General features: G+C 40.2%; 1 protein-coding gene across 4 annotated transcripts in view; it reads left to right on the top strand.

Annotated features, from left to right (window-relative positions):
• The window catches only part of P2RY8 (P2Y receptor family member 8), a 47,895-nt gene extending 30,509 nt beyond the window's left edge, over window positions 1–17,386 (top strand). For all 4 annotated transcript variants that reach the window (XM_038386619.2, XM_043497204.1, XM_043497240.1 and 1 more), the window contains one exon: window positions 12,156–17,386. In XM_038386619.2, coding sequence (XP_038242547.1) covers window positions 12,222–13,295 — 1,074 coding nt within the window. In that variant the 5' untranslated portion in view covers window positions 12,156–12,221 and the 3' untranslated portion in view covers window positions 13,296–17,386. The remainder of the gene's footprint in view (window positions 1–12,155) is intronic.
• Window positions 17,387–18,812: the final 1,426 nt, after the last annotated feature.

The raw sequence follows: 18,812 nt of genomic DNA, 5'->3' as shown, positions 1-18,812 counted from the left end.
GCATTTTATAATGAAGTATCATTGCATACACAGCCAGCAAAGTCATCAGTGGAGACTGAAGCTGGAGCCTTCAGCAATAAACATGCTGACAGACTCCATCATGTCTTAAACTGAACAGCAACAGCGTCATAATGCCATATCCTTAATGCACAGAAAAGAGAAAAAGAAAGCAAATGTCTTTTACATGTGAGTTTTCTATTTGTGGAGATAAACTTTTAAAGTAAATATACAGGTCTGACTGGATTCTTCAGTGGGCTGAACAGGTGAGAAAATGTTTGGCCAGAGTTTCACAGAACAGTGAGAGAGAAAATATAACCTATGCATTTAAACTGGGAAAAGTACACATTAGAACACTAATTATAATCTACAGAGTAAATATACAATTGTGGGCAGGATTTTTCCTGAATTTTGAGGAGTTTGTAAAAATATCTCCTTATATTAGCGACAGGCAGCCTCAGTGTACAAACTGTCACTTGTTTCCTGGCCAAAGCAGGTCAAGTCATAAAGGAAATGAGCAACTGTACATCTTCCTCTTAGTTTCACCACAATCACATGATGCAATCACTAGTGCTAGGGAGCAATCACAGACCGGAAGCCATAGTCTGGTATAGACAGTACTCAAAAGATTTAATACGAACGTATATTAATTAAACTTAGCACTGATACAGTGCATTGTCAAAGCAACTAAAAGTTCCCTAGTGCGCCTTAATGTAGTGCTGTTTGAAACACTAGTGCACCTTAATGTAGTGCTGTTTGAAACACTAGGGAACCTTTAGTGCACACCAGTAGGGTCTACATGGACCAGTTAGTGTGCAACACATTAGTGTGCTTTAGAAATCATACCCCCGTAGTGCACATTGCTGGAGTGTGTAGACAAGCCTTAAGTGACAACAGTGCAGCTTCTGTGTATGTAGACAAGGCCAAAAAGTGCAATTATAAACTGATTCACTAGAGCTGGTGCAAAATCTTGTGTGGACACTTGATTTGACTGAAACAGTATCAATTTAGCTGAAGTTGACAAATCAGTAAATCAAGTTAAATCAATATGAGTCAGGTTTCAATCAAATTAAGAGTGTGCCCACAGAGTTTTGCATTAATTTAACTGAGTGTTTACCCCAAAAATGAAACTGTTGAACTCTTAAATATTGTCAAGGTCTAAGGCCATTTTCTAAAAATGTCCCCCTCCCCCAGCAACATTTCAAGTCCTAGACCCAGATCCTCAGCAACCTCGGTCCATTGACATCAATATTTAAATCAGAGCTTTGCCTCATTACACCAGCTGAGGTTCTGGCCCTTAGTGTAGACAAGGCTCATTTTTAAGACCAACTTGATTAGACTTGTTCTGAGCAGATTTAATTGACATGATGTATAAGATGGCGGTGGCCATAGGAACCTTTTACAGATTAGGGCTCTCAGTGTTGCTAACACCAGTAGAGCTACCAGCATTTCTGACTCAGTGGTAGCAAAGGTAGAAATTTTAAAAAATGTTCCCTTAGTATTGGCAAGAACTCTGTGCAATAGTGTTCTGTGAAAACAGACTCATGAAGCATGTTAAGAAATCCAGGAAAGAGACAGGAAACGAAAAGCTATCTGTTTACAGTTAATAACACTCCTTAGCTAGTCTAACAGATTAACACAGCATTGCTTGTTTTTTTTTCCTTCTACATGGGTAGATTTCACACCTAAGACTTTCTGGTTGGCTTGTGCAAATGTGGTCGTTTACAGTTTCTCACATTGGAGAAAATAAGATAAATCAGCACCCTGTGATAACTAAAATGCTCTTTATTTGATGGAAATAAAGTTTTTTTGCAGATGTGGTTGTGCTTGAACTAGTGTATGCTCTAAGCTCCATCTTTTACAGGTCTCAAGCTCTGAAGTTTGGAATATGAGGGAGATAGTGACACTTATACATATGTTTTCACTGAAAAAAACAGCTGTGTTTTCACTTAAAGATAATTTGAGATAACTAACTCAATGTAGAATCCTAGTGGAGACAAGGCACAGGTAGTTTTATCTTGACTTAGGTAATTGAGGTCAACCCTATAGCCTCACCTGTAGCTTACACTAATTAGCTACCTCGAGGTAAAAACTATAGTGCCTTGTCCATCTCCACTAGGCTTTTACATTGAGAATGTAATGAAAAATAAGAACTATGGTTTTGTTTTCATTCTTCAAAGGCCAAAACATAGTAGGTAAGAAATGATGTAACTATTTAGTGTTAAATTTTCAGAAGTGCAAATCTGAATCCACAGGCATGTGCACAGAAGGCAGAATTGGCAGGTGCCCATAATTTTGGTTTTTTTTTAAAGGAAGGGAGCTAAAAATTGGTGAAAATTAAGAGTTATGCCCATATGATAATACAAGCTCAGTGAGCAAAAATTGTGCCTTGATTGTTGCAGAGACGTTTTCAAAAATACCCCAGGTATTAGGAAACAGCATAAGGCAGATGGCAGCAGAGGTCCCCATGTAAAGCAGCACGATTAGTTCAGAAAAAGCTTGGGCTCAGATCAACAGACTGAGACATTGTGATGCTGAGAATAACAGTGCATAACTTTTAGGTACCTAGAAAATCACAGGAACACATTATATACACTGCATGGGGAGAGATAGGAGCTTTAGAATGTGATCCACAAAATCCAGCAGGCTAGGCAGGGAGCCAGCTAAGCTAGCTAATGGAAGATGCCAATGACTAGGGATATGCACTAAGCCCTGTGGCTCTCTCCAAGATCACTGCCTAACCCCAGAGAGGCACCCCTCTCTAGTTAGTGATCCATGAACAGGAACCCATTGCCCTCCTGGGGTCAGGTAGCTTAGGCACCTAAGTAGTTTCTTGCAGAAGTGAGTTAGGTGCCTGTCTCGCTCCACATAAAACACCTGGAAGAGTAGGAGGTGATGCCCACCTAATAACTTTTAGCCCAGTGGTCAGAGCACTCATCTAGGATATGGGACACCCAGGTTCATCTCCTTTTATGGCTAATGGGAAGAAGGGAGCTGAACAGGGTCTCAGGAGAGGGTTCTAACCACTGATCGGATAGTCAGATGTAGGGCTCCCTCAGTCCCTCCTGTTGAAGCTGTTCCAGTGTGGATAAATAACGAAAGGGTCATTGGAGGAGGGGCATTGGACCCTGGGTCTCCCATGTGGGTGCCTGAACCACCAGGGTACTACATCATTCTCACTCTCTTCCTCTCTCTTTCCGGCCTCATAACTATTTAAATATTTATCCACTTCCACAGTGGAACAGTCTCCCACAGCCCAGGCACCACCTTCTGCTGCTATCAGATTTTGCATGGGACCCAATCCAGCAGGTGGCCTCTGAGCACAACTATCGGGTCAGCCCTGCATGCGAGTTAGGTAGGTGAACGCCTGTCTACCCCAACACCTATGTACTTTAGTGGATTGGGGCCTCAGTAACTATCCTGTGAAGGCAGGGCCCGCAAATATCACTGCCAGATGTGCGGCAAAGAGGGAAAGAAAAGACACACAGCTCGAGAAAGGCAAAGAAATAAAAGGTGGTTATAGAAAAGGAGGAATCCTCTGAAAGAATCACTTTTCAGATTCAGCTGTCCAGCCAAGTTGTCAGTTAAGCCCCAACATAAATAAGTCCCATCATGTGCCTCTGAGAGCTGCCTTAACTGGGCCTATGTTCTCTCAGCTGTCATAACATGTGGGGAAAAACAGAGGACACAGAAATTGGAAATGAAAACTTTAACAGATGAAAAGAGTAATACATTTGTAGAGTAAGAAACAATTTACAATCCTGTTTTCTTCTTCCCTGTTTAAATTTAAACAGGAAAAGCTCAATGGCAAATTAAAAGAATGAGACAATAGAGAAGGAAACAATAATCGGATGTTCAGTCCTCTCTCTCAGATCAGGTCCAACATTTGAGAGCTGCCGCAGAAGATCTGACAGACAAAAACAAAAGACAAGACTTTAGAAAAAAGTACATTACAATAATGCAAACCCACTAACTAAATAAAAAGAACAGGAGTACTTGTGGTACCTTAAAGACTAACAAATTTATTAGAGCACAAGCTTTCGTGGGCTACAGCCCACTTCATTGGATGCATAGAATGGAACATATAGTAAGAAGATATATATATATACATATACACACACACACACACACATTCAGAGAAGGTGGAAGTTGCCATACAAACTGTAAGAGGCTAATTAGTTAAGATGAGCTATTATTAGCAGGAGAAAAAAACTTTTGTAGTGATAATCAAGATGGCCCATGTAGACAGTTGACAAGAAGGTGTGAGGCTACTTAACTTAGGGAAATAGATTCAATATGTGTAATGACCCAGCCACTCCCAGTCTCTATTCAAACCCAAGTTAATGGTATCTAGTTTGCATATTAATTCAAGCTCAGTAGTTTCTCATTGGAGTCTGTTTTTGAAACTTTTCGTTTGCAAAATTGCCACCCTTAATTCTTTTACTGAGTGGCCAGAGAGGTTGAAGTGTTCTCCTACCAGTTTTTGAATGTTATGATTCTGATGTCAGATTTGTGTCCATTTATTCTTTTGCATGGAGACTGTCCAGTTTGGCCAATGTACATGGCAGAGGGGCATTGCTGGCACATGATGGCATATATCACATTGGTAGATGTGCAGGTGAACGAGTCGTGGCTTTGTGTGACTAGGTCCTATGATGGTGTCACTTGTATAAATATGTGGACAGAGCTGGCATCAGGCTTTGTTGCAAGGATAGGTTCCTGGGTTAGTGTTTTTGTTGTGTGTTGTGTGGTTGCTGGAGAGTATTTGCTTCAGGTTGGGGGGCTGTCTGTACGTGAGGACTGGTCTGTCTCCCAAGATCTATGAGAGTGAGGGATCATTTTTCAGGATAGGTTGTAAATCTTTGATGATGCGCTGGAGAGGTTTTAGTTGGGGGCTGAAGATGACAGCTAGTGTCATTCTGTTATTTTCTTTGTTGGGCCTGTCCTGTAGTAGGTGACTTCTGGGTACTCTTCTGGCTCTGTCAATCTGTTTCTTCACTTCAGCAGGTGGGTATTGTAGTTGTAGGAATGCATGATAGAGATCTTGTAGGTGTTTGATTCTATCTGACGGATTGGAGCAAATGCGGTTGTATCTTAGAGCCTGGCTGTAGACAATGGATCGTGTGGTGTGTCCTGGATGGAAACTGGAGGCATGTAGGTAAGTAGAGCGGTCAGTAGGTTTCTGTTATAGGGTGGTTTATTTGACCATCGCTTATTAGCACAGTAGTGTCCAGGAAATGGACTGCTTGTATGGATTGATCTAGGCTGAAGTTGATGGTGGGATGGAAATTGTTTAAATCATGGTGGAATTCCTCAAGGGCTTCTTTTCCACGGGTCCAGATGATGAAGATGTCATCAATATAGCACAAGTAGAGTAGGGGCATTAGGGGACAAGAGCTAAGGAAGCGTTGTTCTAAGTCAGCCATAAAAATGTTAGCATACTGCGGGGCCACGCGAGTACCCATAGCTGTGCCACTGACTTGAAGATATATATTGTTCCCAAATGTGAAATAGTTGTGGGTGAGGACAAAGTCACAAAGGTCAGCCACCAGGTTTGCTGTGACATTATCGGGGATACTGTTCCTGACGGCTTGTAGCCCATCTTTGTGTGGAATGTTGGTGTAGAGGGCTTCTACATCCATAGTGGCCAGAATGGTGTTTTCTGGAAGATCACAGATGGACTGTAGTTTCCTCAGGAAGTCAGTGGTGTCTTGAAGATAGCTGGGAGTGCTGGTAGCGTAGGGCCTAAGGAGAGAGTCCACATAGCCAGACAATCCTGCTGTTAGGGTGCCAATGCCTGAAATGATGGGGCGTCCAGGATTTACAGGTTTATGGATCTTAGGCAGCAAACAGAATATCCCTGGTCGGGGTTCTAGGCATGTGTCCGCACAGATCTGTTTCTGTGCTTTTTCAGGGAGTTTCTTGAGCAGATGGTATAGTTTTTTTTGGTAATCCTCAGTGGGATCAGAGGATAATGGCCTATAGAATTTGGAGTTAGAGAGCTTCCTAGCAGCTTCTTGTTCATATTCCAACTTATTCATGATGATGACAGCACCTCCTTTGTCAGCCTTTTTGATTATGATGTCAGAGTTGTTCCTGAGGCTGTTGATGGCATGTTCAGCACGGATGAAGTTATTGGCCAAGTGATGCTGCTTTTCCACAATTTCAGCCTGTGCACATCGACGGAAGCTCTCTAGGTAGAAGTCCAGTCTGTTGTTTCCACCTTCAGGAGGCGTCCACGCAGAATCCTCCTTTCTGTAGTGTTGGTAGGAAGGATTCTGTTGGTTAGTATGTTGTTCAGAGGTGTGTTGGAAATATTCTTTGAGTCGGAGACGTCGAAAGAAGGATTCTAGGTCACCACAGAACTGTATCATGTTTGTGGGCCTGGAGGGACAAAAGGAGAGGCCCCGAGATAGGACAGACTCTTCTGCCGGGTTAAGAGTATAGCTGGAAAGATTAACAATATTTTTGGGTGGGTTAAGGGAACTACTGTTGTGGCTCCTTGTGGCATATAGCAGTTTAGATAGTTTACTGTTCTTTTTCCTTTGTAGAGAAGCAAAGTTTGTGTTGTAAATGGCTTGTCTAGTTTTTGTAAAATCTATCTATTAGGAAGTTTGTGTGGAAGGTTGTTTTTTAATAAGAGTATCCAGTTTTGAGAGCTAATTCTTAATCTTTCCCTGTTTCCCTGATCAAGATGTTGATCAGGTGATTTTGCAGTTTCTTTGAGAGTGTGTGGCACAATCTCTCAGCATAGTCTGTGTGATATGTAGATTGTAATGGATTTTTTACCTTTAGTCCTTTTGCTATGATGTCCATCTATTTGCATTTGGAATTAAGATGATGTCTGTCTGTATCTGTATCAGTTTTTTCATGAAGTTTTTTCATGAAGCCATCACCTCATTTTGTGGCTATCCCAGATTATGGGAGAAAAAGCTGAGATATAAGGTCTCTCTGGTAGTTTTCTCTGGCTATATCTTTGCTGCAAATATAGTGTGTTGTCACACTGAAATAACTATCTTAATGTAAAATGCTAGTGTAAACAAGGGCACATGTCATTTTTATTTCTATAGCTAGACTAGAGCAATGCTAGGCCCCTCACTTAGGGGGTATAGCTCTGTATAATGATGTCAAGGTTTCTTCCCCACTCTGAACTCTAGGGTACAGATGTGGGGACCTGCATGAAAACCTCCTAAGCTTACTTTTACCAGCTTAGGTTAAAACTTCCCCAAGGTACAAACTATTTTACCTTTTGCCCTTGGACTTTCGCTGCCACCACCAAACGTCTAACCAGTATATTACTAGGAAAGAGTCCCTTGGGAAATGTCTTTCCCCCCAAAATCCTCCCAAACGTTACACCCCCTTTCCGGAGGAAGGTTTGATAAAAATACTCACCAATTTGTGTAGGTGAACACAGACCCAAACCCTTGGATCTTAAGAACAATGAAAAAAACATTCAGATTCTTAAAAGAAGAATTTTAATAGAAGAAAAAGTAAAAAGAATCACCTCTGTAAAATCAGGATGGTAAATACCTTACAGGATAATCAGATTCAAAACATAGAGAATCCCTCTAGGCAAAACCTTAAGTTACAAAAAGACACAAAAACAGGAATATCCATTCCATTCAGCACAGCTTATTCTCTCAGCCATTTAAAGGAATCAGAATCTAACGCATATCTAGCTAGATTACTTACTAAGTTCTAAGACTCCATTCCTGTTCTGTCCCCGGCAAAAGCATCAAACAGACCGAGAGAGAGGCTTTGTTTCTCCCTCCCCCAGCTTTTGAAAGTATCTTGTCTCCTCATTGGTCATTTTGGTCAGGTGCCAGCGAGGTTATCCTAGCTTCTTAACCCTTTACAGGTGAAAGGGTTTTTCCTCTGGCCAGGAGGGATTTTAAAGGTGTTTATCCTTCCCTTTATATTTATGACAAGTGATGAAAATAATTAAAGTAAAAAATACAATGCCTTGTCTCCACTAGTATTTTACATCAAGCTAGCTATCTCCATGTAAAAATACACCGTTGTTTTTTTCAGTGGAGACAGAGCTTTAGTAACTTTGCAATAAGCAAACCCTGGGCTGATAAACATCTCTGCCTCTGAGTTTATTTACAATGAATAGCTCAGTCTGCACCCATAAAGTTTATATTTAACAGAATGAGGTTATTACAACCAGGGAGCACTCACCAGTTATTAACTCAGGCCCCGTTGCAGTAAAGCACACACTTAATTTTAAGCATATGCTTATGTCCATCCTTATTCAACAAAGCACATAAGCACATTCTTTAGTTCAATGGGATGTAAGCATGTATTTAGTGCTTTACTGAATCAGGACCTAAAAGCAGCCAATACTATATTTCAAGAAGAGAAACTGAGATGTGATAATGAGTTCTTTTCTTCTCTTTTTCTCCTTTGAAAACCCCTTGCTCTACCTAGCTATCTATTAGGTATTTCTAACTCTTCTAGCAGTATAGTACCTCTCCCTGCAACTTCTCCATCTTCCTCACACACAATCAGAAAAGGAAATTCATTCACTTGGAATACTGTGCCTCATTCACCAAATGCCCTGTCACCAACCTAGTGATCCAGAGGTTCCATGTAGAATTAAATCCTCAGCTGAATATTTACCAGCTGTGTGGTTTTCATTATGCTTTGTCCTTGTTTGCTTATTTTTAGGCAACCAGCCAGTCTTCCAGGGATGGAACAATGTCCTCAGTACATATGCAACCAATAAAAAGTCTCCTGTGTTGCTTAACGTTTAAGCTTTTCTATTTAATTTGATGTATTTATTTTATCAGGCTGTTATAAATATCTTATAGAATAAGAGTAAATTGAAAGGCATTCTACTACCTGATCTCAAGATTTCACTTGATGATCACTTTGAGGATCAGTCAGAGATATTACAGGAAAAGTAAAGAATATCTTTGTGCTGTCTTGTTATAAGAAAAACAGGATTTCTCGAATACTCCAGAGCTCTCGGATTATCTCCAGCTCAGAGGCATATGACGTGAGACAGACCTGTAAGGATACCTAGCAGCAAGTAGCCAGGTCTCACTACAGAGGAAATGTGGATTCCTTGGGAGTGAGGGAGAGATGGTGCCAGAACTTGTCAGTGTGAAATCTTACTAGTTTTGGATAGGCTTAGACTGAAGCATCCAAGCTAAACTTGAACTCAAAAACTTTGTAGATTCACCCAAGACTGTGTATTTATTGTGTCAGTCATAATTTTCACATGTGCACTTGGTGATGTATTAACTGGAAGAGAACAAATGTGTGAGAGGAAAACCATCTGTTCTATTTAGCACTTTCATATGAGGAAAGTAGGCGTTTGTTTTGGTGTTACCCTACTGTGAGAAAAAGCCCACAGTCCCATCTTCTTTCTATATTTCCCATTTGGGTAAGGGTATTGCTGTTATTGTGTGATTTACATGTGGCTGCCAATTGGAGGGGGGCGGGGAATTACAGCTCCTGTCACCAGAGCTAACATGCACGTTACTCGCATGCCAGAAGAAAAATCTGATTTTACTTAAGCTACAAAGAGCTATGGTATTGGGATGTGGCTGACCAGAGACAAGTATGATCAGAAGAAATCCCTTCTATGCTACAACTTCAGGGTGCTTATGAGGACTCAGGCCATCTTACCATCAGAAATTAACTGAAATAAATCAACCCATATAACCTTCCATAAAAGTCCATATTAAGACAAGAGGAAGCTTAACTGCTTAAAACACCTGTCTTTTGATATCTGACAACCCAGAAATTGAGAGGAGTGGCAATGAGACTTTTGTTCCCTTTTCTCTTCCACATTTAAAAACCCCTTAGTCAGATGAGCTGTCTAATTAGTAATCCTTTCTAATGTACCTGTCACCAACCATGACATTTTCACATGAATATTTTTGTGGCTCAACTATGTGTAAAGTTTAAAATTTCAAATAGTTCTGGGACAAATTCTCCCCATTCAACCCATGCAATTCCACTAATTTCAATTGTGTTAGAAGGATATAACTGAAGGAAAAGTCTTCAGCGGTAAGAAAAATATGCAGCGAATAAACCCAACTCTAACCCTAATCCTAATCTGGTTTTAAACACAAAAATTACTACAATTATTTTTTAACTTCATGTATTAAATTTAAGGTAAACAACAGGTGACGGAAAAGACTGTGGTTGGTAGGAGTTCATAAAAATTGTACAGAAAAGCATGAAAATATACATACCAAACAAAGCCAGACACAATATAGGGACAATTAAACTAGATCAACCCACTTCAGGCAACTGCCATTTCATGTATCTATGTTAGGAAAAGTAATCAAAGAGGAAGGATAGTTTGCTGGTTAGGGTAATTGCCAAAGATTCGAGAGACCTGGGTTTAGCTGCCAGATTTATCAAAGATTTCTGGTGTGGCCTTGGGCAAGTCATTTAGTTTCTCTGTGCCTCAATTCCCTTTCTGAAAGGTGGGGATAGCAATGCTGCCTGTGTTATGCAGAGATCAGAGTAGATGACCATAATGCTACCTTCTAGATTTAAAGCCTATGAGAAAGCTGATCAGACTTCTGCACATTTTTTCCTGGTTTCAATCATTCTTGTCATCTGTTCTTCCAGTGCCTACTTATGTCATATGCCACTGTGGCCCTGATCCAGTAGGCGCTTAAGCACAGTGTCATTAGCTTATACTCACATGCTTTAAGTTACACATCCGTATAAAGATTTGCTGGATCAGAGCCTACAATAAATGTTTTCCTGTAAAAGCCATGGACCGCCGGAGTGGGGAGAGAGACTTCTGCACGTGCTGCACTTCAACAGTTTTGTGTCAGGAAGTGACTTGGCAATTCCCTCTTAAAAACAGAGGGCCAGTTTCACTCCTGGTGTAACTCCACTGACAAGAATGAAATTCAGCTGTGATGAATTTGCTCCCAAGGGTTTTGTGCAATTGTGATCATGGGATGCAGTTATTTCTTGGCATGTGTTAATTTCTTTTCATGTGAACTGCATATTAGACCTCATCTCTGGGTTCTAGTAGATTCTACCTCTAAACTGTCTTGTTCTCAGATTGCTTAGCGTGACTCAAAAACACTGTGGCTAGAAACCCCAAAAGGACAAATAGCAATAACTGATGTTATCTGTTTGCTACAGACCCTTATTAGAATCAAATCTTTTTTAGTACATTTGAATTATTTTATGTTAAAAGTATTCCAAGGCTGCTAACTCTAAAAAAAAATTGGGGAATTTAAGGCTATACAGGGCTCATACTCTCAGCCCTCTCCCTCCTGTCTTTGTAGCCCCTCATAACTGCTTGTCTGATTTTAGCTCGTAAAGTCTCTGGGGCAACAGTCATATATTTTAGTCTATTTTGGCAGAAGTCTAGAAAGTTTTGGGGCACTATGAGAAATAACTAATAATTAATAAAACATTCATCAATAGTTGCTGCCAGCTGGATGTAGCGGGGCCTACAGGCCTCTCTACGCTACTATCAGTCCCCGCCACTGCCAGCTGCATTAGCCTTGGCTCATTCTGGGCCACTGTTATGTCCACCATAGAACTCTTCCATTGTTGTGTGCAGTGTTGTTGTAGCTGTGTGAGTCCCAGGATATAAGAGAGACAAGGTGAGTGAGGTAATATCTTTTCTTAGACCAACTTCTGTTGGTGAGAGAGACAAGCTTTCAAGCATACACAGAACTTTTCTTCAGGTCTGGGAAATATACTGAGTGTTTTCCAGACCTGAAGAAGAGCTGTGTGGCTCAAAAACTTGTCTCTCTCACCAACAGAAATTGGTCCAATAAAAGATATCATTTCACGTACCTTGTCTCATCACAGAGACTTTTGATCTGTCATTTCCCTTTCTCTTCTTTGGCTGCAATGCATTCACACCTTTGACCCCACACTGTTGTTGGACAAACATAGGAATATAAAGTGGGAATGGTAAAGGGCAACCAGCATTTGGGAGTGAAATCCTGGCCCCACTGAAGTTAATGGCAGTTTTGCCATGACTTCAATAGAGCTAGGATTTCACACTAAATATTTTCCAGAGTGATGTAATGACAGTTCAGTTCAAAACTAACTTGAAACGTGAACGTAAATAATGCTTTTGTTTTACATTTAATTAACAGGGAAAATGTATTCTTAACTATTGTTTTGACATATCTCTTCTCTTTATATTTGCCCTTTAGATTTTAACTGCTCTCTCATGATATGATCCAGAAGGCTTTTAAGAATCAACAGTTTTGTTTTCCATAATGCCTACAAATATATCCCAACTGGACAATGAAACAATGGCCATGCTTCAGAACAGAGCTATTGCAATCACCCTCCCAGCTGTGTACTCCTTGGTGGCCCTCATCAGCATCCCTGGGAATCTGTTCTCCCTTTGGGTGTTCTGCTGCCATATCAAACCCAAGACACCCTCAGTTATCTTCATGATTAACCTTAGCATCACAGACCTCACACTGGCTTGCTGCTTTCCCTTCCAGATTATCTATCACATCAAAAACAACAACTGGATCTTTGGTAAGAGCCTTTGCAGCTTAGTCACAGTGATGTTCTACTCAAACATGTATTCTTCCATACTCACCATGACCTGCATTAGCATAGAGCGGTTCTTGGGAGTGGTGTATCCCTTGAAGTTAGTCAAGTGGAGAAGAAAGAGATATGCACTTGCTGCCTGCTTGGGCATGTGGGCCGTTTTGCTATTGGCCTTATACCCACTGGCAAGCACAGATCTGACCTATGAAGTAAAACCACTAGGGATCATAACTTGTTTCGATGTGCTCAAATGGGACATGCTGCCCAATGTTATAGCATGGGCAACCTTTCTTCTGACGCTGTTTGTTCTTTTCTTCCTAATCCCATTCATAGTGATGGTAGCCTGCTACATTGGCACTATTCGGAAGCTCATTCAGACCTCTAGCAGATACGGTAGCAGGCAGAAGACTAGGTCTATTTACCTGGCTGCAATTGTCCTCTTGGTATTCATCACTTGCTTCGCCCCTAATAACTTTATTCTACTTGTGCACATGATCAGCCGTCTCTTTTTCCACAAGAGTTTATACCCTGCTTACAAGCTCACCCTATGCCTCAGTTGCCTGAATCTCTGTATAGATCCATTCATTTACTATTTTGCATCCAAAGAATTTTATCAGAAATTCATGCAGGTAATAGGTAAAAAGGTACAGCTCATTGACAGTCTGGAGACCAGAAGGGAAAGCTTATTCTCTGGCAGGACAATGTCAGCCCGGTCAATGTCAAGTGGGCCGATGGAAGGGTTAGATGGAGTTATGGTATGTTTGCAAAGACAAGAAAGTGTTTTTTAACTACAGACTTCAAATCAGATGTGGGAAGGTGATAGCAAGTTCTCAGTGGAGAAAGAAAGGGACTTTTTGTAAACGATGTTCTGATAAACATCAATGCCCATAGCAACAATAGTCTGACCACACTGAACAGCAAGTAACTCACACATGTCTAAAATCAATAACTACTTACTGGGAAGGAATGGAGGAGGAGTAAGATGAACCAAAATTATCGAAGGAAGAAAGTGATCCAGTCCAAGTCCAGTGACAAAACTGACAGACAAGAATGAAGACAGAATTAATTCTACTGAACACTTCTGAATATGATTGGAAAGCAAGGACAAACCAAAAGTACTTTCAGATTCCGAGATCTCAGTGCTTAACCAAATACTCATGGATCTCACTTATTATACGAAAGGAAAATAATGTTAAAGTGGGTTTGGGAGCAGGGAGTTGCCTTTGTAAATCATATGTTAATTGTTTATAGAGGTATGAGTTTCTCTTTTGTGTTGTTGCAGAAAAAGAATTACTATATCTTGCCATTTTATCATGAATACATTATGTGTAGCCACTATGAACTCATCACAACACTTATATATCACTTGCTTGATTTATACACAGCCTAACCTAACCACATTAACCTTCAAAGAGGTTAGCTTGGTTAATAGTTATTTATTTCAATTTCGTCTATCGGAATAGCTCGTAAAATGAAGTAAAAAAGAAAGACGAACGTCAGTACCCTAAACCACATCAATGCCCCAGCTGCTGAGTGGGTTACATTATTGTTAGAGCTATACATTTCTAAGGAGGGAGGTGAAATTCAGGTGGTTTACATGGCAATTTTCTCACAATGACCCACTACACAATATTGCTGAGCTGGCATTCACTTAACTTAGTTTATTTGTTTGTTTTACAATGGGCCAAACTCTATGGTCCTATATTGAATACAGTTCCCATTGCAATCAGTGGGACTACTGCTTTATGTAGTTTATGGACAGTATTTTTGCTTTCCTCTAGAAGCTAGTTCAGATAATGGTCCAGAGTCTCATCTGGTGTAAAGGGGAATAATCCCATTTATCTCAATTGCATTACACCAATATAAACAAGATTTGTCTCCTAAATCTTGGCATTACCTCATTTGCTTTTGATACTTTACATGTCTGGACTACAGGTTTTACAGACAGACAGAAAGAAAGGCACTGGGCAGTTGAAATTTACTAACCTTCCTGCAGCTAGCTCATGTATTATTAGTGCAGTGGCATGTTCAGACCCTCAGTATCCTGTCCCAATGTATTGCATCATACCATGCTTCTTCTCATAACTCAGCAATTGAATGGTTGCTTAAAAATACAATAAAACAGCATCTATGTTTTTCTTTTTAATTTCAAAAGACTTTTTTCCTATTTTTTTATTTGAAATTCTGCATAATTTCAACACTCATTAAAATGAGGAGCTAATGACACTTGTTAGAGCCAAGCAAGACTTTGGCCCTCACCACTGGGCCAAAAAAACTCAACAATACTTCTAATATCCTAGAGCTTGATCTAACTCTCAGTGAACTCAGCAGGAAACTTATCACTGACATTGATATGAGCATCGGATCAGGCCTCAAGTAATTGGCCAGCCTGGAGCAGTGACGGCCAGCTATGTGAACTGTGTGGTAGTTCCGTAACATGGACAAAATATTTAAAAGGTACTAGATTAGACCACTAAAATGTATCTGCCTTTTCATCTAAAGTATGATTCAAACTCAGCAATCCAAATGTTAACAGTTCCATACATTAGCTTTCTGCACCATCTACCTTCTAACCTGTGCTTTGTTATAGTCACTGGATAACCAAAAAATTTGTTTTCGAATTTATAAGGATTTTTCCTACCTATTATCCTCTCTGTCAAATAGTCAAGTACTGATGGAGATTACAACCAAGCTGAAAAGCAATGCATATTAGTGATTTATAGTAGAACCTCGGAGTTAGGAACACCTTGGGAATGGAAGTTGCTTGTAACTCTGAAATGTTTGTAACTGTAAACAAAACATGGTGGTTCTTTCAAAAGTTTACAACTGAACATTGACTTAATACAGCTTTGAAACTTTACTATGCAGAAGAAATATGCTGCTTTTAACCATCTTAATTTAAATGAAACAAGCACAGAAACAGTTTCCTTACCTTGTCAAATCTTTTTTTTTTTAACTTTCACTTAATTTTTTTAGTAGTTTATTTTTAACACAGTACTGTACTCTATTTGTTTGAGGGTTTTTGTTTGTTTGTTTGTTCGTTTTTGTTTTTTTGTGTCTTTGCTGGTGCCTGATTGCATACTTCTGGTTCCAAAGGAGGTCTTTGGTTGACCAGTTCGTAACCCTGGTGTTCGTAACTAGAGAGGTTCTACTATAGTTCTAAAGTTACCTGAAGTGTTTTATGTCACTTCTCAGTAATATTTTTAAGCAGTCCATGAAAACTCTGCTTATCTTTAAAAAATACACTGCACATTAACTTTCTTTAAGCACATGGGAACTTATCTGGTATGGAACCCACAGAAAGAAAGAAAGAAAGAAAGAAAGAAAGAAAGAAGATAAAGTACTAATTTATACTAATAAAGTACACAATGAAAGCACAATATATTTTAAACATTAATACTCAAAAAAAGGAGGACACACATTATGTGAATTTGAGGCATTTGGATATGTACTCTATTTACTTACAGTGTTTGAGAAGATTCTCAGAGCAGATTCTCTTTAACCCATCCCACATTCATCATCTAGAAATTCAGTGAGTTTATTTATGTCTTGCAAATGTGCTTATAAGTTTAGTAGCACATGGTTTCACTTTGCTATTTGAGTTATTCAGCCATCAGCTTTCAAGAATTCCAGCATTCTTGCTACCAAATTGGTGTTCTATACTGATGGCAGCAATTTTGCTCTGGATTACATATTTAAATATCCAGGGGGTTTTAAATGCAAATATTGTCCAACTAAAAATTGGTAATTTCTCCTAGTTCTAGTGCAGATTTTTTGATGTGCTTTAGTTAGGGCCCAATCCTGTCAGGGACTGAATGCTCTCAACTATCACTCACTTCAAAAGGAGTTTGACAGTGCAGAAACTTTGCAGGATCAGACCTTCACAGATTTATGGTTTCAGAAATGCTGAAATGGTCTTTCTGCAATAAAAAAGGTCAGAACCGAGTGACTGAAAATGCTCTGTCCCTCATCCCCACACAGCCCTTCAGACAATTCCATCTTTCTTCTGGTGCTACCTGACAATAAATCAGAAGGATGTCTCAGTTAGGTGCCAGGACAGTTGATTGTTCACCACATTATCTATTAAATAACCACTATAGGCTAGATCTTGGACTCCCTGCCCAGGCAAAACTCCCATCAAAGTCAGTGTGGCTGTTACCTGACTGAAGAACATTGTATCTGGCTCTATGTACATAGTCTTTAGGACTTGATAGTGCATGTTGTGAAGGTAATTTGCTATGAAATGTATTTCTGTTTTCATAAAGAGCAGTCTAGGGAGTTATTATTTGAATCATTGAAAATATTCTCTTGCCACAAAGTTTTACCTTGCCACCCTTCATGTTCAACATGAATACAGGGCCATTTAGGTTTGTGAGGAGCCATGGGATACATCTACTGTTTTGAGCTAGAGGTGTAATTTCCAGCTCAGGTAAACATACACATGCTAGCTTTAATTGAGCTAGCACACTAAAAATAGAAGCACAGCGGTGGGGGCAAGGGCAGCAGGATAAGTTAGTTATGCTAAGCACCATACCACCTGAGACCCTAGATATGTGCATGGAGTGACTAGCCCATCCCACCTTAGCTACACTGATATTTTCAGCTTGCTAGCTCAATCACAGCTAGTGTGCATACATCTACACAAGCTCAACATGACATCTGTAGTTTGAAGTGTGGAGGTAGCCCTTGTATACAGTGCTTTCACTCGGGGGGAGGGGGAGATGCAGACTTCTAAGGAAGCTGGACCTTTTGTTTATTAATTGTTTGGATAGTTGATTTAATTTTGGGATGATTGGCTTCTGACTTTTTTGCATTTGCTGTATGATATTGCTGTGAAGCTGCCTGCTGTAGTTAATAAAATAAAGGCACATTTTAAGAATGATTCCTGTGTGTGTTTACAATGTATGAGTTGCTCCCAAATTTGTAACAGGGCAGAGCAGCTAACTATGAACTAACAGGAGTTTGTTTTCCATTTCTATTATGTTTTTATGTTATTTTTTTCCTTTAAAGCCTCCTCTGTTTTCCTAAGCACCTTTAAGGCTGAATATTTTGCATTTCTGTTCACTTCTTTTTTCCTTATAGAAACCAGGGCCAGCATTAACATTCACACTTTCCTCAATCAAACTCGTAAAGCAAATTTTAAAAATACCACAAAACAAAACTTGATCCTTGCAAAGGCCTGGGCAGTCCCTGCACACCCTCGGTGTGGCACTACAGGTGTGCCCTACCTTAATTTCCCCTAACTGGCAACACTGCATTCACTATAACAGACTGGGGCGAGGAGCCAATGCACATGAACAAATAGCACATCCCCTTTTTAATAAGGCTTCAGAACAGGAGCTATTAAAACAATTCGTAAGGTCCTCACCTCAGGACCTTGGTTCAGAGCACCCAAGCTTAACATCCATAAAACAAAGTCTCTGAGCCTGCTAGAGCATGAGAGAAGCTTCCCACCCCATATATAACTTCTGCTCTCTTCTCCCTAACTTGGCTGCCTCTGCCTATTTATATAGCCCAGGCCTTCTTGATTACACCCCAGGCTGCCACAGCTATAGGCTCCTGTCTGTTCCTTAAAGGGGTAGTATTCTGTTGCACAAACCTACATTCAGATTTTCCTCACTTGTATGGAAGCAACACTCCGGTATATTTTTTCTTCATTTCATTGCAGTTTGCAAATAAATATGAATGTTCAGTATCAGTGAGTTTTTGGTGTTCCTTAGTGGTAAAGAGTCATCAAAAATACATTCAGCTATATGTGTTAATTTATATTGTATACATTGTTCAATGTATCAAATGCAAAAAGGCTTTATAGATGACACTGTTGCAACCTGGTCTAGTTCCAGTCTCCGAAACAACACCAACCTTGTGAGTGAAACCACTCAATCCCAAGCCCCCCGGGTCTGGGCAGTGACTGATCACTCTGCCTAGGTGAGGGTCACGCTGGTGCACGCTACAGGTGCAGATTACATGTCTGACATCCTTCTTGGCAGCAGGACCCTGCCGATCAGCCACCTAGACCCTGGAACCAGTGCCACAGCCCCCATCCCCAGCTACTTAGACGTGTGCCCCCTGGCGTCCACCTAGCTGTGTGATCCCTAGTTTCTCAAGTTACTCTGTTCAAGGACTACATGGCAGGTAAAATAAGGAACACAGGCTTAATTTCTTAAACCCACATTTTACTCTTAGACTGCACAAAGAACAGTACAGATCTAAGCAAAACAACAAACACCTGAATGCAGTCCCCCACCAGACTGATTTAATCTCTGCTCTTGGTCCAAGATCTGTCCATGTTCTGGCTAGGAGAG

This window comes from Dermochelys coriacea, chromosome 1, assembly GCF_009764565.3.
Source record: "Dermochelys coriacea isolate rDerCor1 chromosome 1, rDerCor1.pri.v4, whole genome shotgun sequence".
NCBI classification, from domain to species: domain Eukaryota; kingdom Metazoa; phylum Chordata; order Testudines; family Dermochelyidae; genus Dermochelys; species Dermochelys coriacea.
The sequence above is the reverse complement of the archived record's forward strand: the minus strand, read 5'-3'. Positions and strand labels throughout refer to the sequence as shown.